Source organism: Dipodomys merriami, unplaced genomic scaffold, assembly GCF_024711535.1.
Source record: "Dipodomys merriami isolate MVZ:Mamm:240054 unplaced genomic scaffold, mDipMer1.0.p SCAF_17, whole genome shotgun sequence".
Classification (NCBI taxonomy): domain Eukaryota; kingdom Metazoa; phylum Chordata; class Mammalia; order Rodentia; family Heteromyidae; genus Dipodomys; species Dipodomys merriami.
Genome location: NW_027203048.1, coordinates 1203872 through 1231064, shown reverse-complemented (window position 1 = coordinate 1231064; position 27193 = coordinate 1203872). Strand labels below are relative to the sequence as shown.

General features: G+C 39.8%; 1 protein-coding gene across 3 annotated transcripts in view; it reads left to right on the top strand.

The window, feature by feature from the left end:
* The window catches only part of Cyria (CYFIP related Rac1 interactor A), a 95594-nt gene extending 78183 nt beyond the window's left edge, over positions 1–17411 (top strand). For all 3 annotated transcript variants that reach the window (XM_070025022.1, XM_070025020.1, XM_070025021.1), the window contains 9 exons: positions 1556–1677; positions 3552–3657; positions 5398–5534; positions 5994–6071; positions 6254–6370; positions 6466–6545; positions 8212–8338; positions 11912–11982; positions 14539–17411. In XM_070025022.1, coding sequence (XP_069881123.1) covers positions 1556–1677; positions 3552–3657; positions 5398–5534; positions 5994–6071; positions 6254–6370; positions 6466–6545; positions 8212–8338; positions 11912–11982; positions 14539–14602 — 902 coding nt within the window. In that variant the 3' untranslated portion in view covers positions 14603–17411. The remainder of the gene's footprint in view (positions 1–1555; positions 1678–3551; positions 3658–5397; positions 5535–5993; positions 6072–6253; positions 6371–6465; positions 6546–8211; positions 8339–11911; positions 11983–14538) is intronic.
* The last annotated feature ends 9782 nt before the right edge of the window (positions 17412–27193 follow it).

The window sequence follows — 27193 nt, the reverse complement described above, 5'->3', positions numbered from 1 at the left end:
GTCTGCAGATTCTGTCTTTTATGTTCTAAGATAATATGAGTGATCATAACACTAGTGCATACCCCTTTGCAAGATCAGCCCTTTATTCTCCCACAAGACTGATGAAAACAGGGATTCAAATTGATTAGGACCAAGAAGCGTTAGACCAGGTGCAGCTCGGCCTTAATCTTTCTGTTTAGTCAGGTCTGTTGGAAGCTTCCCAGTGTCTCAGGATCTGAACTCTTTAAAATGGAGATGTATGAGATGTTATCTGAGCAGCGCCTTGGTTTTACATGAAGCATGTACTTCTCCAGCAGTCTGAACACCTAACCTATTTTATGCAATTGTGGGAGAAAATAGAGTGAACATTTCCCAGCTCACAACCTCCACCTATCAGCCTCCACAAAATGCCCCTGGGGACAAGAACCTAAATGTACTCTCGGGTACAACCAGTGAATTCACCAAAGAGCTGGCAGAGGCCACTGCGTACTCAAAATACTGCCTTTCATGTCTGTGAGCTTGAACTTGTCTTTTCTTTTTGTGGACAACGGTCACGGCTGAGACCAAAGATTAATAGAACAGGTGTTTTTCCAAAAAATGGGTTTACCGCATGTCTTTGCCAGAACTCTTGAGTACACATTCACGCTTATTGAAGTCTCAGTGCTTTCTGCATGTCAGTGTGTTCCAGAATGATGTGTCACTATTGTGATGCTGAAGGAGTAATTATCCAGTTTCTAAAGCTTATTTTTTATGTGGAAATAAGAAAGCGAATGTTTTTTCCATCTCTACTCAGGTCTACAGATTTTCAGTCTTCACAGAAATATTCAGCAATGTCCACTAAAAGTCAACTGAATATAATATTTTAGTTTTCTCAGATCTGAGAATACAGTGAAGGAGGGGATTATCATTGCTTAAAAATAGTTAAGGAACTCTGTGCCACTGGCTTATGCCTGTAATCCTAGATACTCAGGAAGCTGAGATCTGAGGATCACAGTTGAAAGCCATCTCAGGCAGCAAAGTCCATGAGACTCTTTATCTCCAATCAAACTGCAAAAAGGTAAAAAAGGAGGTGTGGTTCAAGAGGAAAGGTGCCAATATTGAGCAGAAAAGCCAAGTGTGAGTGTTAAAGCACCAATACTGACACAAAAAAAATGGTTAAGTAAATTTTATGTAAGGTTTGTTTTACCACAATCAAAATTACGTGTTTTTATTATAAAGAGCAATTTTTAAAATTTAAGGAAAGTTGATTCCAAAAGGTACTATTTATACTTTTTCCCATCCTGTGCATACAGCAGTTATACAAAAGAGAGCTTTTTTATATAAATAAATTAACAAATGAGTCACCAGAATGATTCTAATTTGCTATTTGTGTGCAAAGATCATTGGATATTCTGATCTGAGTCACAGGCAGACACTGAGTTGGTTATCTCTTCTTAGCTGCTTGTTATGTTAAAGAGTAGCAACCAAACCTGCAGGGAGGAGATAGGATTATGTAGCAGGAAGACCTGATCACTGATCCTTTCAGAGCAGTTTATAAACACCAGCCCTCTGTGTCTTTTATTTCTCTGCCTCCTAGATGCCCAGCCCACAGAAGGAGAGAGAGAGATATGGAACCAGATCAGTGCTGTCCTCCAGGATTCTGAGAGCATCCTTACAGACCTGCAGGCTTACAAAGGCGCCGGGCCCGAGATCAGAGACGTATGCCAACCCTCAACCCTCATGTGATCTGACAGCACCCTGGGAGGAAAAGGGGAAACACACACACACACAAACACACACACACACACACACACACACACACACACACACACACGCACACTCACATATGTACAAGGATTAACTAATAGTCCTGGTTTTTCCTAGATTATTAGGAAAGTCAAGATGCATAATGTGTCCTTTAAGAAGATGTATGAGTGGCTCCTTTTAGTTCTGGTACATTAACGTGAGCCCATAGAGATACAGTGTAAAGTGTTAGCTATTCTCAACTCAGATCTTCATTTGATGAAGATTCACATTCTGACAATAAGGTCAGTAGATTACTTCATTTAAGAGAAATATACCTGTAAAAGCTGTGAATAAGAGTTGACTTAAGAGTCAAGAGTTCTGGGGTGATGTACTTCCCATAGCCTGTGACAGTTTGGGTTAGGTTTCATCACAAAAACAACAGCTGTAAACCATCTTGCCTTCAGTAGAATACAGGTACCTGTTGTCTTCAATGTCTTAGGTTAAAAAGAAAAAAGAAAAGCCAGGTGTCAATCGCTCAGGCCTACTAGCTACTCAGGGTCATTGTTCAAAGCTAGCCTAGGCAGAAAAGTCTGTGAGACTCCATCTCCAAAATAACCAACAAGAAGCCAGACTGGAGATCTGCCTAAGGTAGAGCACTGGTTGACCAAGAGCAAGTGTGAGACTTTGAATTCAAGTCTTTTCCAGAAAAAAAGAAAAAGACAAAAAGCATGGAAGAAAATTCATAATTCCTTTAAAGAGAAAAAATCACAATTTTACTTAAGATTTACATTAAGATTCTCTTCTTTGCTTGTTTTCTTTGTGTTTGTTTGAGACGGGGCTTCTTGCTATGTGGTCCAGATGGGTCTTAAAGCCCCTGGCTCAACTGATCTTCCCACCTCAGCTCTCAAGTAACTGAGAACTACCGGCACACACTACTGTCTAATGTGGGGATAATACTCCTAGGGTACATGTCAAGAGACACAGACACATGTCTGTATGAATGCACAGACATGCGCGCACACACACACACACACACACACACACACACACACACATCTGCATACACATGCATGCTCACCACTGTCACAGCCACCATTCCTCTGAGAAGAATTCTACCATCATCATAATCCAAGACCCAGATAAGACCACACTGCTCAGAAAGCACTAATATCTTAAGCAGGTTTTCTTTTTTGTTTTATGGTGGTACTGGATTTGAACTCAGCATTTCACACTTGTTATGCAGGTGCTTTACTATCTGAGCCATTCCTTCACAATCCTACTTGCTCAGCCTCATGGGTAGTTTTCAAGACATGCACATATCACTGAATTGTCCAGCAATTGGTTGAGATGTGTCAAGGTCATAGTTTGTTTTGCCCAGGCTGACCTTTGACCTCAATACTTCTAATTGTACCTCCTGGAGCCAGCATGAGCATGTTTTCTTGGTACAGAGGTCATCGTTTAGGTAACATAAAGACTGGCAAGAATATAGTATATAACTTAGAGAAAGGACAATATGTAATCTACCCTTTATAATAAATCATTGCTCAACTTCAGAAAAATCCAATGCTAATAGAGAACTCACATGTTCTGTTTCAAGATGAAGAGACTGAGACCGCACAGATCTACCTGTAAAACCATTTGCTTTGTGTTCAAGTACTAAGATTCCCTTTCAAAATAAGCCCATTAGGAGACCGTTCAGTGAAACTTTGTAAAGCAAAATAATACCCACTCACAAAGTGCACAAGGATTGCATTTTTTTAACTGAAATCCTTTCTCTATCTTAGGACATTTCAATGAGATGTTCATTACTACTCGTAAAACAGACCATTCTACCATGTTCTTTGTAGGCAATTCAAAATCCCAACGACATTCAGCTTCAAGAAAAAGCATGGAATGCAGTATGTCCTCTGGTTGTGAGGCTAAAGAGGTTTTACGAGTTTTCCATACGGCTAGGTGAGTGTGTTTCTCGTCTCCACGTCCCACATGTGAAATTCTGTTTTGCAATTGGAGAATGTAACAGGAACAACACTGTGTACTGGAAAATGTACTACTGCCACTCACTCTGCCTTAAGAGGCCACTGTGGACAACTCTTGTTACTCTCATTTCTTTCAATCCACCACAATCTTGCTTCCCTTTCAATCACTGGCACATTGGGAGTGTCCTATTGGCACGTGGAGGATGGGTTTCCCTTCATCTCATGCTCAGCTGTCACACTCTTCATAGTTACTATAGGTTGATCTCATCCATGAATATCAGTAAATTTGGAAATTAAAGGTTACCTGCTGATCCACAAGGAGCTTAGTTGGCTAGCATCATGAAATAAATTCAATATAGTAAAATACAAAATAAACAAGTGTGGTTTTCTTCCCTAAAGCTTCAAAAACAAGCTGAGCTATACAAGGATGGAGTGGCTCTACAAAATCCAGAATTAAGCCAGGTGTGGTTAAGATAGCAGCAAGGTACCTTACAATAGTGATGCAATCACTGTTATCAACAGGAAATTCACGCAAGAGTTCATTACTTAGTGTAGCACATCAGGAAAGGAAACAAAGGCAGTAGTTATATTCTACTCTACTTTTTCCAAGAAACAATTGTCACATTTTAGCTGGAAAACTGACATTGAAATACTCTGGTCAAATAAACACCATGATGTTGGGAAGACTAGAAGCTAAGACCAAGAGGAGTCCTTCAATGCACCTAGCCAGTTTCATAAAAAAAAAAAAAAAAAAAGAGGACTTCCCTAGATTTTTCAAATGGAAGAGAAACCAAATGCAACCCATGTTTCCTCCAAGTGTGTGTCTGAACTCACCTGAGATTCCAAGAAGCCCAGGTTCAGCTTTACAGAAGAAAGCCTTACCACTCAAAACTGGCTGTCTCTAATGACAGTGTCTCCCTAGGCAGACATGTTTAACCAAGGCTAGAGGGAAACCTTATAAAGATGCTATGAAAGGCACATGTAGCCTGTGTGTGCCCGTAATGTATATAGGGATATAAAGGATATGCAAAGACAGCATTGTCAAGTTTCCCTGTAAAGTGCCAGATAGTACATTTCAAGTCTTGTAGCACGTCTTGTGTGTTTCACAGCTACTCAGTCTTTCCCACTATAGCTGTACTCAGGACACGAAAAAATGAATGGATCTGTCTTTCCATAAAAGCTTGTTTACAAAAACAACAGTGGACCAGATTCAGTCGATCATAGTTTATCAGCCCCTGTGAGAGAAGACTAGTTTCGACGAGCATAATAAACACATAGAAATTTTTTAAAAATCTGTAGAGAAATATTTAGAAATGGTTGAGTGGGAAGAATAAAATCATCATAAGAACAGTGATGGAAACAAATTTGCTAATAGCTTTGTAGAAAGAATTCCTAGAATTGGGTTCAGTGTAGAATACAGAGGAAAGCTAGAACAAGATCAGAATTCTTCACTGTTGAGCAGGTGACCTGACCCAGGTGTCCAAAGCTGCTGCTTCATCTCATCCTTGTATTATGGGTAGTGTTCATATCGTACACAGGATCACATAGAAACATACTCCTGGTCTTCACACCCTGTCTAGGATTGACACTATAGCTTTGTGGATGGAAATACATGGAGAGGAGAAACCCCTGAGATTGTCCCATGGGACCGACCGTGACTTTTGAAGGATCTCTGTGGATCGCATGAGATTAATACCTGGATCCCTTTGACTTTCAGAGAAAGCTCTTCAGAGTTTATTGGAATCTCTGACCTGTCCACCCTACACACCAACCCAGCACCTAGAACGGGAGCAGGCCCTGGCAAAGGAGTTTGCAGAAATTCTGCATTTTACCCTTCGATTCGATGAGCTGAAGGTCAGGAGAAAAGCACTGTGAATGTGTTACATATTTACATCACGTATAACTGCTTAAATCTCTCCTGCCTGAGCTGTGGGTGGGAGGATAGAGTACGATGGTAACCTCTTCCCCAGAGAGACATCTAATATAGTGAGTATTTGCATTCCGTGTGGTTAGAGTAACGTAAGATGATGATTTATATAGGGATATTCAAATCTGCCAAATGAAATAAGAGCAAATCTTTTCAACTGTCTGTTCCTTACTGGGAAAAATATACTTTGCCTGAAATCTAGCCCATAATTAAAATGGGGCATACTTTAGAATAATGAACTTCTGAAACTTTATTTTTAAGCAAAAGTTTCTCTGACTCTGGCATGACAAAGAGATGTTTCAGCATATCATAAAATCTGCTGCCTGTGCTTCTCATGTTTATATCCCACCTGATGCTGAGAGATGGGCTTCTCTTATGAATTTCAGATGAGGAACCCAGCTATTCAGAATGACTTCAGCTACTACCGAAGAACAATCAGTCGCAACCGCATCAATAACATGCATGTGAGTCTCAATGTCTCCCTTCCGTAGCACATTTCTCCATGACTCTGTTGAGCAGAGCTCATAAGGAAGACATCTGTTTATACTTCAATAGCCAGAGGGTGGTATTTGATTTGGGGGCTGTTTTGGGGGTTGGTTTTTTTTTGCTTTACCTTTATAATTTCGTTTTCTCTTCTTGTCATCAGCTAGACATTGAGAATGAAGTTAATAATGAGATGGCCAACCGGATGTCCCTCTTCTATGCCGAAGCCACACCAATGCTGAAAACCCTTAGCAATGCCACGATGCACTTTGTCTCTGAAGTCAGTGATTTGTGCAATCGGGGGGGGGGGGGCTCTTCTTAACTATGCATAAAAATCACCATCAAGGCTAATGCATATTTGTGTCTCCCATTTAGAACAAAACCCTGCCAATAGAGAACACCACAGACTGCCTCAGTACAATGACGAGTGTCTGTAAAGTCATGCTGGAAACTCCGTAAGTGACACTCGAAGCATACTCACAAATGCTATTGATGTGATGATGAGGATGATGATAAGGTAGAAGATGGTGATATAATAATGATGATGATGACAGCATGTACCCTTGGTACATATATATTTGTACATATAAAGCATATAAAAGGTTATGTGTCTGTTATCCACTTCAGTTTCATAGAGCACTATGTGAGCCCCGTGTCCTTATGTCCATTTTATAGCTGAAACAATTGGTTGATAGATTTCACAAGGGATTCTTAGCTTACTTGATGGTAGGACCAGACACTCCAAGATGCTGTAGAAGATATGTATGGAACAGATGGAAGGACGAGTTAGATGACTGAATCTTATTATAAACATCTTGCAGGCAAGTCTTGAATTTTAGAACCAAAAGTAGATAGTAAGATTATTACACAAGTGATAATTTCCATCTCTGTCTCCATCTCTTTAATCTGTCTCCCTCTCTGTCTCTCTCTGTCTCTCCATCTCTGCCACTCTGTCTCTGTCTGTCTCTGTCTCTGTCTGTCTCTGTCTCTCTGTCTCTCTCTAACTCTGTCTCTCTGACTCTCTGACTCTCTCTGTCTCTCTCTCTGTCTCTGTCTCTCTAACTCTGTCTCTCTCCCTGTCTCTCTCTGTCTCTGTCTGTCTATCTCTCTTTCTCTCCTTCCCCTCCCTCTCTCTCTGTACAGTTTCTCTGTGCCCAAATAATTTGTAGTTACTAGGGGCTAGATTTAAAAAAAAATAAAGGTGGTTGAAGAAGACACAGTATGGTTATGGGAAAATCCACACTCAAAGTCGAGGGTCTAGTTTTGTGTGTCCCCTTACTGTGCCTACAAATGAGTGATTTGACCACCCCGGGCTTCCTTGCTTTCTTCCTCCATTGAAGTTCCCAGCCTGCCATCCACTTTGCAGAGGTGCCAGGAAGGGCAAAGATGTCGAGAGTGCTTTAGAAAATGTCAGGTTCTGCTCAAATGTAAGAGGGCATTAATTTCAAATATTTCACTTATGCCAAAGTTAAGATGATTTATTCCAAGACAAGAATAGTAATCATCTTCATTGTGGGGCCATTTCCTAATGAAATAGATGCTAAGAAAGCCTCTGCAATTGGCCTTAATTATCTGAGTCATCAGGGTCCCTATCAAGGTAAGTGAACAAAATTCAAACTCCACACATACGCTCAGGTCAATGAATACTACATAATTTCTTTGAGGCATCTTTGTTAATCTAGTTCATCTGCAGCTTGTGTCTTAACAAAGGAAGTTACTCTGACTGGAGACATGATAGCTGTTCTGTAGAAATGAGCCTGATTCTTTTTCTCTGTAATGAAGCCATTATTCTCTATAATCTTGGACAGCCAGAGGGACCTGCTATAAAATATTCAGGATTGATGGGTGGAGGAGTGATGTTCATGATGAGCTGGCCACTGAAGGGCAGAAGGGAAGGGAATTTACTGCCCTCTAATTTACCTTATTTTTGCGCTGAATTGCCGGTTGGATAGATTCAAGGAGAATTATCATCGTTACTCTCTTCAAGAGTGTATTAACCTGGTTGTTACAGGCCTGAGATTGTTCTCCAGGGGGGGATTAGAAGAGAAGCCAGTGTGGAAACCAAAAAGCCTATGTCCCAACATGGAAGTGATGCCTGTACCCCATGTTTCTCTCTTTCAGGGAGTACAGAAGCAGGTTCACGAGTGAAGAAACTCTGATGTTCTGCATGCGAGTGATGGTGGGGGTCATCATTCTCTATGACCATGTGCACCCTGTGGGGGCGTTCTGCAAGACATCCAAGATTGACGTAAGAACGCCATGTAGAACCATTTCCAAACAGGAGCTCGGGGATGCCCCTGGATAGACTCTGCTTCTCTCTCACTGACCTCTGTCCCCACTGAGAGAGCCCTCTTCTAGTCACTGTTCTTACAGCAAGAACCCCACTCTTCCTCACATGTGTATGATAAGATTTCCAGCCTCATCTACATAGTCAGAATACTGGGATGCCAATATTCTTGACCTCAGTGGAGCTAATAGAGGCTCAGCCCCTAGCTGCACACTGCTCTTCAGTGACCTTGTGTGTCCTGCCAGTGTGTCTTTTCTATCTTCATGTATCTTCATGTGAGAAGAATTGGAAGGTAATGGATTTCAAGGCACCATGGTCAAATGCCAATGACCTTCCAGATTTTTTTTTTCTGTATCTATGTACCTGCTGTCCCACTGAGTCTTCTGCTTTTCTTGTCATGTGTATATGAGCCTGGGCTTGAATGAGCCTGCCCTGACAGCCCTTTTCATCCTCTCCAGTGGTGTGTTTCTTCCCTACACTCCTCAAGCGTTGTCTCAAGCAAGAACACATTTCCTTTGCACTGTAGATATGCCTTCCTTCTTCTCTGGTCCTCAGAGCACTTACCAGTTTGTATTTTCTGACCCTCCCATTGTTTCTAAGATTTTGACAAGGATAAGGATCATGATCAATATATCTAAGGTCTGCTCCACTGCCTAGTATGGTATCTGGCTCAGAGTGAATATGAATGATGCTCAGTAGATGCTCTGTAGAGCCTTTCCTGAATGAATGAAATTGATGAATGAATGACTTGGTTATGCAGGTGCTTTCCTGTTGATTTCAGGATTCACATCCCCCTCCTGCTCTGGAATTTGCCTACCAAATAGTGCCACCAACCCAACAGTGTGTTCCATATAAAACGTTCTAAGTGCAAACTAGGAGCTTTGGGTCCTTACTGTGGCATGGCTCACGCAGGGTGACACGCTCTGTCCATTGGTCTGCACAAAACAGTGTTTTGGATGCATCAGAACTGTCAACATGAAGTCTAGATGCCTAGAAGGGCCATAAACTTGAAGAATGGAGGCAATTTGTAGATGAAAAATGTAACTTGAATTATTATTTTGAGGTTCTGGACCCTAACTAGCAAAACTAGGCACAGTTCTTCATTAAATTATGATTTCCATGCTAATTATAGCTGTTTGCTAAGAGAACAAATATTTATTATAAAAACATTTTGAAATGTGGGAAATCAATATATACAAAGTTAAATTAATCTGTAATAATCTCAGCATAGTCCTGAGCACTATTAGTATTTCAGCAATCATGTACCCTCTTTTCACATGTGGGTTTGCTTAGCAAATTAGGACCCCACATACATAGTATTTTAAAAGGTTTTGAAATTTTGCAAACAGTATGTTATAGGCTTATGTGCATACCAACAAATACATTGACTGGTGTTTTCATACTCATAACCAATCAGATTGATTATAAGTAAGTATGAATAGTTCTGTAGGTATCATTTAACTATGAGCTGAGTTTGTTACCTGGAATTCATAACACATTATTTAACTTAACACAGAGCCAGGAGTTTAAAATATGCTGGATATCCCTATGCCTTCTATCCCTAACCTTTGAGAAGCTTGACTACATATCTGTTGCTGAGTCTTTCTGTTGAGGTGCTTTATGATGTTCGTCTTCAGCTGTAGTGTTGATGACGGTTCTGTTTATTCAGGTCAAGAGAGGCCCTTTTACTGAACTTTGTCTGTGTGTCTAAGAAAGCATCAGGTTTACCAAGCACAGCACATATTTGAGATGGGTCCTTTTCTGCAATAATATGAAGGGTCTTCTCACAGACACTAGTCTGCTGGATTTATAAGTCCTTAGGGCATCAGCATCCACAAGGAAGAGACAAGTGTTGATTTAAGAGGTCTTAGAGATGTCCTATGCAAGTTTGCACAAAGATAGTGCTGTGGTTTGCAGAGCACCAGACACCCAGGTAAGGGAAAAACCCATTCTGCTTAGGAGCAGAGATCAAGTGATGTTTGAAATAGTCTTGAAGAAGGTGTAGAATTTTCCCAAACAGACAGAAGGAATGAAGAGTAGTCTGAGTAGACAGAATCATTTGAGCAAAATTACCAAGACTCCAAGGGTATGAGTCATGTAGACAGTAGACAATTTGTGGACCAGGAAGGGGTGACAAGATGTTTTCAAATAATCATTTTTAGATTCTTTTTTTTCTTTTTTTTAAATTAAATTAAATTTTTTTGTGAACATACTGTACAGAGGGGTTACAATTACATGGGCAGGATAATGCGTACATTTCTTATTAAGCATTGCAGCCTCCTCCTTTGTTTACCCTTCACATCCCTTCCCAGCCTCCCCCACCCCCCCATCCCATCCTCCCCCCCCCCCCGCCGCACCAACGTTGTAAAGCTTATTTTCAACATGATAACTTGTACTTCTCATTGTTGCAACAGGTCCACCTGTATCCTTAAACGACTTGTTTTTCCCCATCTCCTCCACAAGTTATACTGACATCAAATATAGTGAAAGCAGGAGTTATACTGTGGGGGAGGGACATACAAAGCAACAAAGAAATAATCTTATAAATGCGTTAGAAACAAATGCATGAAAGAAAAAAACATTAAAATACATATCTAAGGGTTCATTTTCCTAACATCACATTATCTGACCTTTTCCGCTTGACTCATACATATACTAGATATTGTAAATAAGGGAAACCATGGGACCTATGTTTCTTTGGGCTTGGCTTACTTCACTTCATATAATTTTTTCCAAGTTTTTCCATTTCCTAACAAATGGGGCAATGTAATTCTTTCTGATGGAGGCATAGAATTCCATTGTGTATATATACCACATTTTCTTGATCCATTCATCTACTGAGGGGCATCTGGGTTGGTTCCATATCTTAGCTATGGTAAATAATGCTTCACTAAACATAGTTGTGCTAGTAGCTTTAGTGTGGTCTTGTTTGTAAACATTTGGGTAAATGCCCAAAAGTTGGATTGCTAGGTCATAGGGGAGCTCTATGTGAAGTCTTTTGAGGAACCTCCATACTGCTTTCCAAAGTGATTGAACAAGTTTACATTCCCACCAACAATGAAGTAAGGTTCCCTTCTGTCCACATCCCCTCCAGCATCTTCATTTTTTAGATTCTTATGAAACATTTTATAATTACTCTTTATGTACGCATTTTATAATTACTCTTTACCCATAATTCCAGACCCCACTTCCTGTGTACACCTGAAATTTGGCTATCTCCAAACCAATGAATCTCTTTCCCCACACACATCTGTCCTCCTTGATTCTCTACTTTCAAGTATTTCCCCATTCTCCTACCTAGTAGTGAAGCCAGAAACCTAGAAATTTCCTCTCTCAGATTTCAGAGAGTACTGTCTTCACCCTCAGGGTCTCCACACCCACTGCTCCACACCCCTGATTGCACCCATCCAGCACATTCCATAAGCCTTTTTTGTGTCTGAGTTCCATATGTTGTTGTTATGATGGATATACGTAGACACTAGCATAGACTGGATTTCCAGGATATTAACCAAGCATTGTGCTTTTTCCTGCTAGATGAAAGGCTGCATAAAGGTATTGAAGGAACAGGCTCCGGACAGTGTGGAAGGGTTGCTGAATGCCCTCAGGTGAGTTTACTCTGTTATAGACTGACACGAGGCAATCAGTCCTGCAGATCTGCTGTTGGAGACCAAGAACCGTGTCTTCTAACATGTCTGCTCTTCCCAGCACCCTTTTGGTCAACAGAATTTTCATTGTTCCCCTTTTATAGAGGAGATAAACAGAGATGTAGAGAAGTCAAATAACTTTTCTGACATCCTATAGTGAAAGACCATGCTAGGGTCTGAACCTGAGTCTGAGGATGGCACAAGGCCCGTGAGCCTGGTTCTTGGCCTCTTTGCTTTGTGGATTCTGGAAGCTTCTCAGAAGAAGAGGTTCCTGGGTCTTATTCCCCTCTTCAGCAGTGGTTCCCATACCTGGCTATACATGAAGATTATGTGCATAGTTTCTGGAGACATTGATGCCCAGACTTGGACCTAGCCCACGTGAATCAAATCTCTGGGTTGATGTACAGGCATCCATTCTGTATTTGGTTGTTTTTTGTTTGCTCTAAAGTCATCCAGATGATTCACAGAATCCAAGAACCTTGCAATGTACTGACATACACTAGACTACATTCAAATATAAATAAATATGATATATGCAGAAAATGCATATACCATATTTCAACACTTAGGTTAGATACCTAAGTATTTTGCAGCTATGGCTCATTCCAGCACCTCACTGCTAACAAGTAATGCCGAGACACCTCTACTCTTCCAAAGGATACAATTCTTAATCCACTTTAAGGAGAGACTCTTTAATTTTTTTTAATCTGTGATGCATGTACAAGATTTCACTGAATTTGCCTAATTTGTAAACTGTCCCAGTGCTAGATTGCAATCTAGAAGGCTTGTAGTCCTAGCTTAATTTCCCTCTGTTTCACTCAGTGTTATACATGCAGTCCATTTACCAAGTCAAAGTGAACAGATCAATGTTATTCCATCTACATATAGTCAGATTTTACATTCCATCTCTAAACACAGTGTCTCATTTAATCCCTACAATTTATGAATGTAAAGCTGATAGATCATACCCATTTGATAAATGGGGAACCCTAGATGCACATGAAGTGGTATGGAACTGAGGCCGACACTGTTCTTCCGGGTGACAAAGTCTTCAGCCTGCAGAATGCTTGTACTATTAACATAAGAGCCTTGCAGATTCTGTAAGTAACCCACAATACTTCCATTGGTGACCATTTTGCACCAGACCAGCTTTCCATACAAAGTAAGAAGATTTACTGGGAATTTCATAAATTCCAAGTTTCATTCAATCTGGCAAAACTTCCTCAAGATCAGGGCACTCTGCTAGGCCTTAAGCCCCCTTGAGTGTTGGGATTTGTGTATCCTGCAGACACGATTTTTAAAAATGCATAAGCTTTTGAAGGAATCGCACACACCTAGACTGATGTCACAAATTGCTCATAAATTGAAAGGAACAACTTTGTGATCTACGGTAGGACTTTTAGTCTCTCTGAATCTTGGATTTCTCATCTGTAAAATTAACCTGAAATTCACCTGAAACGTAATTGTACGTAAATTGCAACTCCCATGGAGTACTGATTACATGGTCAAGATATTTTGTAACATGGTAATTGTTTGCATGCCTTAGCACAAATGATTCTGCATCAGGCTAATGGAAGATTGAAGAGTGCTCCCAAAATTAGCTTTTCCCTCTGCATTTGTGCCCACTTGTGGTGGTAAAGAGGATAATCAGGGGCTGGGAAAGTGGCTCAGTGGTAGAGCGCTTGCCTTGCATGCATGAGGCACCGCATAAGCAAAAAAAGCCAGAAGTGGAGCTGTGGCTTAAATGGTAGAGCACTAGCCTTGAGCTAAATAGCTGAGGGACAGAGCCCAGGCCCAGAGTTCAGGCCCCACGACAGGCAAAAAAACAAAAAAACAAACAAACAAAAAAAAACAAAGAGTTGATAAGCATTGCTACTAAAGTAGAAAACCAAGATAGTTATTTGTCAGATATCCATATTTTAAAATTGTGTGTGTGTGTGTGTGTGTGTGTGTGTGTGTGTGTGTGTGTGTGTGTGTGTGTGCTGGTTTGGGGGCTTGAACTCAGGGTCTTGTGCTCTTGCTTAACTTTCTTGCTGTCTCTACCATGTTAGCCATGTATGTTCTTCCTTTTTCTGATTAATTGGAGATAAAAATCTCTCAGATTTGTTGGCTCAGGCTGGCTTTGCACCAGGATCTTCAGATCTCAGCCTTCTGAGTTGCTGGGATTCCAGTTGTGAGCCACTGGTTGGTCACATTTTGGAATTTATGATTCAGCAAGAGTAGTAGTTAAAAGTGTATCTCCCTCAAAAATTAGTCCTATGGTATCTCCTCTATGTAGTTATTTGGTTAGGTAGAAAAAAAAAAGATTCATCATGCCAACTGCCTTTAGAAAAAAGAAGGAAATATTAGCTCTTGAGAATACAGAGAGCACTGAAGTGTGGCTCTTTGTCTAAAGAAGCAAGACCATGTGTTTGATGTACAAATACCAATTTTTTCCCAGAGGTAAGGATGGCTGGTGAGTAACTCCTGGATACTTTTGCAAGCACTATTTTCTCACTGACATTCTGTTTCCATCAGGTTCACTACAAAGCACTTGAATGATGAGTCGACTTCCAAACAGATTCGAGCAATGCTTCAGTAGAGCCCCGCTCCAAAAAGAGGATCTATGTGCTGACCTCAGAAGATGTATATGTTTACATAATTTAATACAGATTGATGTTAATACTTGTGTATTTACATAACCATTTCCTTCTTGTCACTGAAATATATGGACCTTAATTTGTATCCTCACTGACTCAACCCAGCAGAGCATAAATTGACTTGAGAGTCTTACCTTTGATGTCTGAAATGAGTCCCCTTCCCCCTCCCCCTTTTTCTCCAAAGGCCAAATTTGGAGACTTTGATCTTGGCTACTGGAGTTCCTTTAACAACACCTGTAACAATCAGAAATTCATAATCGTTTGTCATAGTAGTTTAATTCTAGATGTGTTATCTTTCTGGGAAGTATAGTTTATCGAAACACAAAAGTATTTGATTTCCTGTACGGGCTCAGATACAAGAAACACAACTGTTATCCTCACAGAGGAAGAGAGGAATCCAAGAAAAGAAAAATGCATGTGGAGAACCAAACCCAAGTGTTATAAATTCAGCACGCCCCCCTCCCTTTTCCTCAGCCTGCAAAACCCACGTGCAGTTTTTTCTGTTTGCACGTGTTTTATTAAAAAAATCAGCATTTTTCCCTTTCTGTCTGGATTTGTATCCCTCTAATGCTCCCTTTTAGTTTTGTAAGAAGAAAATTGCCTGCATTGTAATCAGGAAGGAGCAGCAGGGATAAATAGATGGGTCTTACAGCTAGACTGGCAAGAGTTATTGTCTTGAGTATATTTGAGAAAAATGTTTCCAGGACAGTCTCTATATACATCAACTGTCTACAGGGACAGGGATTTCCCTGACTCTCACCTTGACATCGTAGGTATATTTACTGACCTCCCAATTATCTCTTGAGTAACTGGGCACAGAGCTCCTTCAGATACAGAACTTTTGTTTTTCTATCTTTATGGTTGATTTAAGAATGGAGACGTATGGCACTGATTTGTCACCAGAAAACTAAGGGAATTTAAAGAGAGAGAATGATCATTTTTCTGGTTATCTGATATTTTAAAAGTGACTCCTTCCTATGACAACTTATTGAAGCAAGAAAGCTGTGGTCAGATTACCTTGGAAAAGTGGTTCAGCTCTCTGCAGCTCAGCTTGCTTATTCACAAAATGGGCAATTGAGATAGGCAATATCCAAAAGCCCAGTAAGGCCTAGTGCCATTTTTTAAGGCTGACTCTATTTTACTTTATGTGTTCTTCCTAAGCAGATTTGCATGAGCATTGTCACACCTGCCTTGATGATTTTTCAATCTTACAAGGCCTTTAGTCACTCTTATTTGCAGATCAGAGCTGACTTAGGAGACTTGCAAATCTATTCTGACCCAGAAATCGTGGTCAGGTAGGATGATCTAGGATCTGAGGAGGAATTCCTCCTGAATCCACATTTCTCCATTTCTACCCTTGAGCCTGTAAGAACATACTATGGGAATGGAACTGGACCCTTATGAAGAAATCCTCAGTCTGGCCTATGCTATTACTATCACTGGTGGAGAAGGAAAGGCATTCCTTGTGAGTGATAATCCCAGACCAGAGCTCATGTCTAGGTACTTCAGGATTTGGCACCAATCACAACATTTAAAATATGGAGCTCTTATTGAACATTGCTTTCTGGGCTTTGAGTAACCAGCCAACATTTCCGTAAGTCATTTTTTAAAAAGTGTGGTGGGGGAGGAGGTGGATAAATACTTGTTCAATCACCATGATAGAGATTCTGATGTATATGTAAATGTCAATCAATAAGGAGAGGAGAGGCCCTGTCTTTGGAGCTTCTTAAGTACAAGAAGTACAACTGTTTAAATGTAGCTTCTCTCTTCAGAACAGCATTATCCTAGATGGTCTCTGTGAGCTTTTCAAGTCTAGGAATTCTAAAACAACTGGAGGAAACCAGAAAATGCGGTACTGTAGGGCAAGCAAATTATTAAATATTCAGCTTAAGAGGTGATCTATTTGGCAGCCACGCACATTGCTTGGGCTGTAATTGCCATGCCTAGGAATACAGAAGTACATAATGTTTATCATCATGAGATCATTTTATCCCTCCCTCAGGTCAAAACATGAAAGCTGGAATAGAAGGAAGGACTTGCCAGTTACTGCTTGGCACGTGAGGCACAGACTCAGCAACTTGAACCCAAGCCATGTGTTTATACCACAGCTGCCTTTCAGCTGGCTAAATGAGAAAATGTTAGGGATTATCTGTCAAATTATATATATACATATATATACATATATAAATAGTTGAGCACATTTATAATTTTTAATTAGACTTTCTATCAAATGGGACCAAATATATGCATGGGGTTGCTGGCTTGCTTCAGTTTAACCAGGGCAACTGTCTCAAAGCTAACATTCACCACCAGGATGTGGATTCTGAAGAAACCTGGGGATTCAGTAGTTGCCTCTGATGTTCAGGTGGACAGGCTGACCGTCTGTGATCGTTAACAGGGAGTGGGACTTGGATTCACTCCAGAACTGTTGTGGGAGACGAATTCTTTTAACAGGCTGTCCACCAAGCATCAGGAGTCCTTGAACAATCAGTTTTCTTGTGTGTGCATGCACACGTGTCCAAGACTTGTGGGTGGTTTACGGGTGTGTGCTAGTGATGTCAATGTTAGCTATATTTCATATTTGGTGTCTCATAGTTTTCGAATAAACAGTGTTTTCAATGACTCTGATACTTCTTTTTTCAATAAGCAGTGAGTTGAAAATGATGTTTCTCAAATACACTGCTTCTGTGACATGATAACTCTGTGCTGCTTTGAATTCAGTCAAACAAATAAAAAACAGGTGGAAATGGATGATGTTTCGATTGTGCTGGTGCATGCATTAGGACTAGAATATTAACCACCAGGAAAGTGGTCTTGGATACTATTTTTAATGTTTAATATCATGTTTCACCAAGATTAGCTCTTAGCACAATAGTCATGGTAATCCTAGGACTTTTTAAAAATACATCATTGCATTTAAGGAAAAATAATAATATGCTTCCTTGAATAAAAAAATGAATCTTACCCAATCTTGGGATCCAATTGTACAATAGAGTTTAGAGACTTCTCATTGAATCTCATATCCCAGACAGCTACAGAATTTTCTTGATATTAATAAGTAGCCCTGGAATTTTATCTCCTAGAGCCTAAAACCTTGGAAGCCAACTTTTATGTGGCATCTGTGAAGGCTTTTGTAAGCTTAAGTTAGCCTGTTTTGCCTCTTTTCCTATGGGAGGTATGTTTTTGGTATGAAATGAAAATGGAATTCTGTTACATACATATATTTAAAAATATACTTCTATTTTATATGATGTTCCAGTTGAAATGGGTAATAAGTACATGGCCAGCTAACTCTGAGGAAAGCACACCAACTGCCCATTCACCTCTCAGCACTTCAAGTACAGCACAAAATTTAAAAATGGCTTGTTCTTGGTACCATGCATCTCTGACCCATTTCATCTAGGACACCGTGTGTGTGTGTGTGTGTGTGTGTAAACAGACATGATATCTAAAGATGCATGAGGCTGCTTGTCAAGGATCTTAAACCTTATTAAATGTTCTTTTCTTCTTTCTTAAGAGCACAGTTGCAGTTTCCGTGTTTATCAAGGTCAGTGAAAACCTGTTCCACCAAAATACATCATTTTTAGACCACATAAGCATTAAAACAAGTCTTTAAACTCTTCAAGATTAAAGCTTTCCAGAGATCCAGGAAGATGGCAAAAAGGGAACAGAGAACAAACTAAGCTCTCATAGAACAAGCAGAGTTTTAGGGTCCCACCATGCACTCCAGATCTAGGGAGTCATACCAAGTAAGCTATAATAATACACCAAAAAAGGAAGATTATAAACTGCTTGCAAAAGAAAACAGAAACCAGTGGAGAAATGCCTGGTGAGTTGGTGTCGCGTGGAGGCCGCAGCCGAGCCTGTGGCTTTGTACATACCTTCAGTACAGACTTTAAAGAGCCCAGCCGAGCCTGTGGCTTTGTACATACCTTCAGTACAGACTTTAAAGAGCCCACATGGGAAAAAGCAGGAATGGGAGCACACAGCAGAGCTGGCCAGTCGCGCACAGAGACAATTCACCACACCACAGATGGTCGGAAGCAACCCTAGGAACCGTGAGTTCCCTGCCAAAGAGAACAGCACCCACCTGCCATTTTTGAACGTGGCAAAGAGGCCTCCAGAGCACCTGGCCAAAAACACTAGACAAAGAAGCAGCACCATTTTTGAAAAGGGCAAAGGAATCTTATACCCCTTACACCACCCTTCTCTGGCAGCTAACAAAAGACCAGCCCAGTGTGAGCTAGCACTGCTCTACTGCAATGCGCAAGGACAAGGTCAGCATTCCAGCCAAAGTCTAGCCCAGCCCTCAGCCAGCCAAGCACCTTGGAACCATACAACTGAGAGTCTCTAAAATCTCAATGGAAAAACAAAAACAAAACAAAATAAAACAACAACAACAAAAAACAGACTGGTCTGAAAAACCATGTGTGATTCCAAGCTGTGCTGAGTGGAAATCCAGGTGCTAGTTACCCCCTCCTTATCCGAGAACTCTACAGATTCCAGATATGCCACAGCCCTGCCCACACCCAGGATGGCTGCAGATAAGAACCATCTCCTTTCTGTGACCTAAGGAGCCCCAATTCCCAGAGCCACCTAATGGAGACTGGGAGGAGAGCTGCAGAGACCCCAATTTTGTAAGGCAGAAGGTTCCTCTGCCCACTCAAACTGATTGAAGATTTCATCTCCTCTCTTTGATTTATAAGCTACAGACATGCCTTAAAAACCTAGCTATTTCCCAATTGTACTAACCGTGAGAATGTAGATAACAGCCACACCCCCACATCAGGAAGGTTTCAGAATTCAATTATGCCCCCAGCTCCCTGCACTTACGCAGTATAAATCCCAACTTACAACCCTCAGAGATGCCTCCCACCCAAGAACTAGGGAAGTCCACCACGTGGACTTGGCTACTGAAGGGTTAAAGTACTTGAGGCACTGACCATTTGTTGCTTGTTTCAGAGCAGAGCAACACGTGGTGCTAAACCACCTGGTTGTGTGCCTTTATAAGACCTGTAGATCCTTAGCTCGCTCTCCGCTCTCCTCCTAGGCTCCGCTGTGTCGGAGTGTAGGACAAGGCCCGAGCTGCAGCCCATCTAAATAAAACCTTAAAACAGCTGTAGAGTCTGATTCTCAGTGGTCTTCTTGGTGGGGGTCCTGTGACCTTGGCATACAGCTACAAGGACAGATGCAGATCTCAGCAACTAGAACAGAGACTCCACTAAGATACTGCAAAACAAACGTCAGGACACAAAGTTTCCCAAACAAATTTTTGGTTTTTTGTTGTTCTTGTTTTGTCTTAGATAGATAATCTATACTGATTGCTAAGCCTGTTTCTTAGTTGCATACATGTTTAATTTGGGCTATATTTTTTATTTCCTTTTTTCCAGTTTTTAGATTTTTCCTTCTTTTCCTTTCCCTTTTTAAAAATTATTTTATTCTTTTTTTCCTTCCTTTATTTTATTCTCATTATTTCTCTTGGGTTTTTTCCCTTGTTTTTCTAGTCTTTCTCTTTTTCTTTATTCTTTTGTTCCCTTTTTGTTTGTCTGTTTGATTGTCTTGTTTCTACTTTGATTCTGTCTGGTTGGCTCATCCTGTTATCTTTTTGGTTTGGTTTAGTTTATCCTGACCCTTACAACAGAATTGCTTACTGGCTACACATACAGATAGATAGATTAGATAGATAGATAGATAGATAGATAGATAGATAGATAGATAGATAGATAGATAGATAGATAGATAGATAGGTAGGTAGGTAGGTAGATAGATAGATATAGACATATATATATATATATATATATATATATATATATCGAGATAGAGTCTTTTCTGAACAATACATCTCACCAAACAAAAGTGAAGGCATATTTAGATAAAAGAATACCTATCTATGATTTAATACCTCTGATTTAAAGTTTATACAATAATTATAGGGCTCTTTGTTGTTGTTTTTACTTTATATTGTGTCCTATTGTGGTTTTAGATATGAGTGTTTTTGTTTCCCTCAGTGTTAAGTTGCATTGGCTTATATTGGCTTTTACAATTGAATTACTCATCAGTTACAAATATACCTAATCTCCTTTCCCTCACCACAATTACCTTCTAAACCCAAAAATAAAAGTCTACTTAGATAAGGTAAGACCTACAATGGTCAGGATCTTTACAGTAGGCAATATTAGTGTTTAGGGAGTCAGATGCATAGACTCTCACTTGATTTTCTTCAGTAGTGTAGATTACAAGGTCACTCTACATTATTTCTTCCTTTGCAGTCATTACCTGCTCTGTTTTTCATTATTCTTCAGCTAAATCTTCTATAGAATTACACTTTTCTCACCTATAGTTTTCTCTGATAAACTACTTCTCTGCAAATATCCCCTGCCTAACAACTGATAAGTGTTAACATCACAGTATCTCAACATGACTAACTTTAATCATACACTTAATGCTCTCAACAAAATCTGACTCCACATAAATCCCAACAGAATATCAAACCACCAACTGGATAATCAACCAAGGATGCAGAGAATAATCTATTAGGAAGACCACAGCACCTCCTCCCCAATTAAAACCAAAAAGGTTTCCAAATGGACAGAACAAGTCATAGAAACACAAGAAAAATGGCAAGCCAAGGAAGCTCAATTCCCACAGAAAATAACAAATCAATAAAGTAGACAACAAAGGACCTCGAAGATAGTTCTTAAAATGCTATTAAAAAAACCACTGCTGACAAGTATGTTTAATGAAAAGATCCAAAGTCTACACAAGGAAATGTGTGACTATGATGAGATTAACCAAAGATTATTAGAGTATTATAGAGTCCACAAACAGAAATTTAAATGAATTCCAAGAGAAAGAAAGGGAGTCCAGTGAACAAATGGTCACTCAGCTAAAGGATATGAGAGAAGACACAGATTTAAAAAAATCAAGGAAGTAAAAGAAATCAAGGAAGTAAAGAAGTCCATACAAGACCTCAAATTAATAAAGAGATAGAAGCCATCAAAAATGATCAATTAGAAGGCAGAGAAATAAAGTAGAAAGTTTTTTTTTGGGGGGGGGGTCCGGTCATGGGGCCTGAACTCTGGGCCTGGGCACTGTCCCTCAGCTCTTCAGCTCAAGGCTAGCGCTCTACCACTTGAGCCACAGCGCCACTTCCGGCTTTTTTCTTATGTGGTGCTGAGGAATTGAACCCAGGGCCTTGAGCATGCAAGGCAAGTGCTCTACCACTGAGCCACCTTCCCAGCCCAAAGTAGAAAGTTTTGATAGCAGAATAGATGACATAGAAAACAGAGCATCAGGAGCCAAAGATGGATTAGATATCATAAAGAAAGAGTAGACGATTATCCAGAACAAATCCAAGACAAAAGAAAGGAGCTTGCGACTTGTTTGCCCCCATCTCCTCCACATGTTATACTGACATCAAATATAGTGAAAGCGGGGGTTACACTGTGGGGGAGGGACATACAAAGCAACAACGAAATAATCTTATAAATGCGTTAGAAACATATGCATGAAAGAAACGAAAACATTAAAATACATATTTAAGGGTTCATTTTCCTAACATCACATTATCTGACCTTTTCTGCTTGACTCATACCTATACTAGATATTGCAAATAAGGGAAACCATGGGACCTATGCTTCTTTGGGCCTGGCTTACTTCACTTAATATAATTTTTTCCAAGCCTTTCCATTTCCAACAAGTCGTTTAAGGATTCAGGTGGACCTGTTGCAACAATGAGAAGTACAAAATGTCATGTCAAAACCAGCTTTACAATGTCGGTGGGGGGGGAGAGGGGGGTATAATTGGGTGGGGAGAGGGGGGAGGCTGGGAAGGGAGGTGAAGGGTAAACAAAGGAGGAGGCTGCAATGCTTGGTAAGAAATGTATGCATTATCCTGCCCATGTAATTGTAGCCCCTCTGTACAGTATGTTCTCAAATAAAATAAAATAATATTAAAAAAAAAAAAAAGAAAGAAAGGAGCTTGCAAGAACGTTAGGACTCAATCAGAAGTCCTAATTTAAGACTGATAGGTATTGAGGAAGGAGAAGCGAAAACAACTAAAGGGATAAGAAACAACAGAATTCTAGCAGAGAACTTCTTGAACATACAAAAAGATAGTCCCATTCAGATACAAGAGCCTTTAGAACTCCAGACAAGACTAGAAAAGAACATCCCACTGCCACATTGTAATCCACCCAGGAGCAATAGACACCAAGAAAAGGATACTTTTTTATGTATATATTTTTATTGTTAAAATACTATTCAGAGGGGTTACAGTTACATGAGTAAGGTAATGAGTTCATTTCTTATTGAGCATTGTTATCTCCTTCTTTGTTTTTCCCCTACCATCCCTTCCCTCCCCACCTCTCCCACTACCCCCCCCCCAAAGCTGTAAAGTTCATTTCAACGTAGTGTCTTGTACATCTCATTGTTACAATGAATCAACCTATATCCTTATTTCAGCATTTTGTTATTTACCTTCCCCTCCCCAAATTAGAAAAATGTATATACAGGATTCAGGGCACTGGAATCAAACACAGTGAAAACAGGGGTTTTACCATGGGGGAAGAACATACAAAGAAACAAAAAAAATCACATGGTACATTATAAGTACATTAAAAAGAACGGCAAGAAAGATAAAATCACTTGTGTCTCTATCTTGGAGTTCATTTTGCTTAGCATCATCTTATATGGTCATATGTACATAGCTTTTGAGCTTTTCTGCTTGCCCTAGGCATATACTAGTTATTGCAAATAAGGAAAATCATGACATTTATGTTTCTTTGGGCCTAGCTTACTTCACATCATAAGGAAAGGATTCTTAAATCTGTCAGAGAGAAAAGATTATAAAGGAAAACTAGTCAGAATAACTACAGACTTCTCTGCTGAGACTATGAAAACAGAATTTTTTCGTTATTTTATCTTCTGTGTTTTTTTTCTCCCTTTGTTGCTATTTTTGACTTCTGTACTTGTATGTATATTTATCTGTTTGGGGGAGGGTAAAGAAATCGTGGGACAAAGGGCGAACTAATGCAGGAGAGATATTCACTAGACACTATGTTGAAAATAAACTATACAGCTTGTAGGGGATGGGGGTGGGAGGGAAGAAACTGGGAGAAAACAAAGGGAAAGGTATACAAAAAAAGATGAAAGCTTTCGCATGGAATTAATTTTACCGCCTGTACTTCTGGAGCTCATCCCCTTAGATCTAATTGTGTAGGTAATAATGAGTCGGAATCTCCAAGAGACACTTTCCATGACACTGTACAAAAACAAGGTACAGTACTTAGGAAGAAATAGAGCACAGAAGGAAATAAATACGAATGGTCAAATTTTTAATAGACCAAAGCTGAAATCAGGGATGTTTTGATGTCTGTGTATCTGTGTGTGTGTGTGTGTGTGTGTGTGTGTGTGTGTGTGTGTGTGTGTGTGTGTGTATAATGTCAAGATAGCTACAACTAGTGAGAAATTGAAGGGCATGAGATCCAGAGGACCTTTTATACCACCCTACAAGTTGGTTGTCATTCAAGATTCTCTTAAACCCTAAGATGAGGAGCTCAACAAGTCAATTCATGAAATCTGGTGAATATTGACAATCTGCATTTGCACCTAATTTCACCCTTTGCCTAATCAAGGAGTAGATAGAATTTCTAGGTGTTCACTGTTTGAATGGTTTATGTTTTATTGGTCCATCACAACTTCAGTGACTATTTAAATAACACTAAATACTATTGATAAACTTATTAAACTATTTATATCCATTAAATACATTAATGTCAAAATCCAAGTGTGAATGTGTCTGGAATCCCACAGTCTCATACAAAAAATAAAGAGAAGTCTTAACTATTCCTGCCTCAGCTCAAAAACTAGAGAGGAGAGAATTTTTTCCTTGTTTACATCAAGGCTTCAAGGATATATTTTTCTTGCTTTCATTCTTCTGTTTCTCTTTGCACAAAAGTCTCGAGATCTTGTAACTGTTATAAACATATAAAAATACATTCTACACACTACCTCTAACTATGGTAATTAGAATATTAGCTAAATCTCAGAATTCAGTTTTAAGTAGGTCTCCTATGAGTATAGTTCTTGTAATGTCTTTGAAATATTTTTCCCTGTGAGATATTCCAGTTTTCCCATCAAACCTCATGTTTCTGGATGCTTTGTGCTATCTGTCTGAATTCCTTGTTCATTCTTAACTTTCCTGTGGGCCTATTGGCCCAGTGACAGGCTTAGTTCCAGTGTAGGAATGATATTTTAATCAGCCCTCCCCCAGCTTCTCAAGAGCTAAAAGTTCCAGTGCTGTGGTTTGAGGACCAGAAGGCTTACACTTAAAAAGTGTGTTTCTAAGAAACAGTGTAAGGATTTCAAGAGGCTACCAAACTGCACTCTTCCAAATATCAATGGATTTAAAAAATATATTTCTTCCTTTCATATTAAATAGTACAATTGCTATGGAAAAGGTACAGGGTCAGTAATGTTACATGTGAATGTGGATGCAGAGAATGATATCAGCCAGGAACAGAAAGGATAGAAAGGTGTAGGATGGGCCAGATATTTCCTATCTCCCAAATAGACAGTGGGCTTCTCCACTCTCATGATGCTGTCATCACTGTACAACATCTTCTTTTCAATTTTAAAACTACCTGGTCATCAATGCAAAGGTCATTCTACCATCTACTCCATGGTACCTTTTTTCCTAACTACCTCTCAGTCCATACTAAAAACCTAATGCACTTTATGTATTTTCTTTTTTTTTGGGGGGGGGGGTCCAGTCGTGGGGCCTGAACTCTGGGCCTGGGCACTGTCCCTCAGCTCTTCAGCTCAAGGCTAGCACTCTACCACTTGAGCCACAGCACCACTTCTGGCCTATTTCTTTTTGCTTATGTGGTGTTGAGGAATCAAACCCAGGGCCTCATGCATGCAAGGCAACCGCTCTACTACTGAGCCACCTTCCCAGCCCATGTATAACTCATTGCTGAGTGTTGGAAATATATGCTTGCTTTCTCCCTTAGATTTTGAGCTCCTGGTGACAGAGAATATATCTCTTATGTCAGTACAGACCAGTGGCCTATACTGAGTGAAACTTCATGGTCCTGAAACCTGATGTGCCAAAATTAAACTTTATGGATTAATTTCTCAAGCTCAGCAACTATCCACAGTAACAAATTATCTTCTTCCTGGGATGGCTAATTTTATTTCTAGAGGAAATATTAACTTACCTGTAAGTCAGTATACATACACATATATATGGATATATACGTGTGTGATATACACACACATACATATATAACACTTTCTTTGTGGATACAGTTTGCAGCTTGTGGCTTATCTGTCACAAGTCCAGATGAGAAATCAATTGTTGTTGAGTAAAAGTTGAAGTCAGCTGTAACTAGATCTGACAGGGCAGGCAGCCAATGGGATCCTGAGATAACATATTGCTTCATCTGGGGCAAGCTGGTACCCTGTCAGAGAAATTGAGTTTGACACAGTCAGAGACAGAAGGGCAACAGAAGCAATGTTTTGGTACCTACAGAAGTTGGTTCAGCACCTTGGATAGCAGTCTAGTCATCTTGCCCTATCTGTGCATTGCCATTGGCCATGAAATTCACAAGTCTTACTAGCCTGTCCAACTTAGGCTCTAAAAGTGTGTTATCAAAGACAGTATGTTTCTTCTAAAAATAAAGTTACTGGGTTTCTCTAAAAGGATCTTTCGTCTTCCTGGAACTTGTGAAAATCACGTAAGCCGTGTAAAAAGTAAAAAACGCTGAAGATTTTTATATTTATAGGTCCTTTAGATTTCCAGCCAAATTTTAGGAATGACTTTAAAAAAAATCTGTATACATGGTCACAAACTTGCTGACCTCAATCTTGCAACCATCTCTCAGCCTCCCAAGTGATGGGATGGGATTGCAGATATGCACCTTAGCCTTTCATTCTTAAACTATGTCACACCTCTTGTTCATTAAACCTTAACACTATACTTCCTAAAGAACTCAAAATATACCAACTTCTCAGCTTGTTTTGCTTTATTTACACCAGACTTCTTTAGCCCTTTCCCAGGTCACTAGTCTTTCCTACCCCTCCTCCAGTGTCTCTTCTCCACACCCAACACTCATCGTCCTGTGATACATAATTGATTGTTTTATTAGAGTTTTCAGCACGTTTCATGAAATTCATACCCAGTCGGGGTAACTGGTGTTCCACAGGGGATATGTTGATTTTCAAATGTTCATCAAAATTAAAAAGCTATGCTATTTATTCATTTTGCTCTCCAATTTTTTATGCATTGTGGCTCTCTACAAACTAATCATCTATATATGTAGCAATTCTTACATGAATTTGTCTACAAAACTCATTTCATAGAACATCTATAATTTATCATGAATATTAACATTCTGCAAAAATACTATAAAATCAAATCCAATAGCTTGAGATCTATTAGAAATTCAGAAAAATCTGTGATTATTTCTCTCATGTGCTTACACTTGTCACATAAGTTATTCTGTTTTCCCATGCTACAAAACTGTTCTTGGT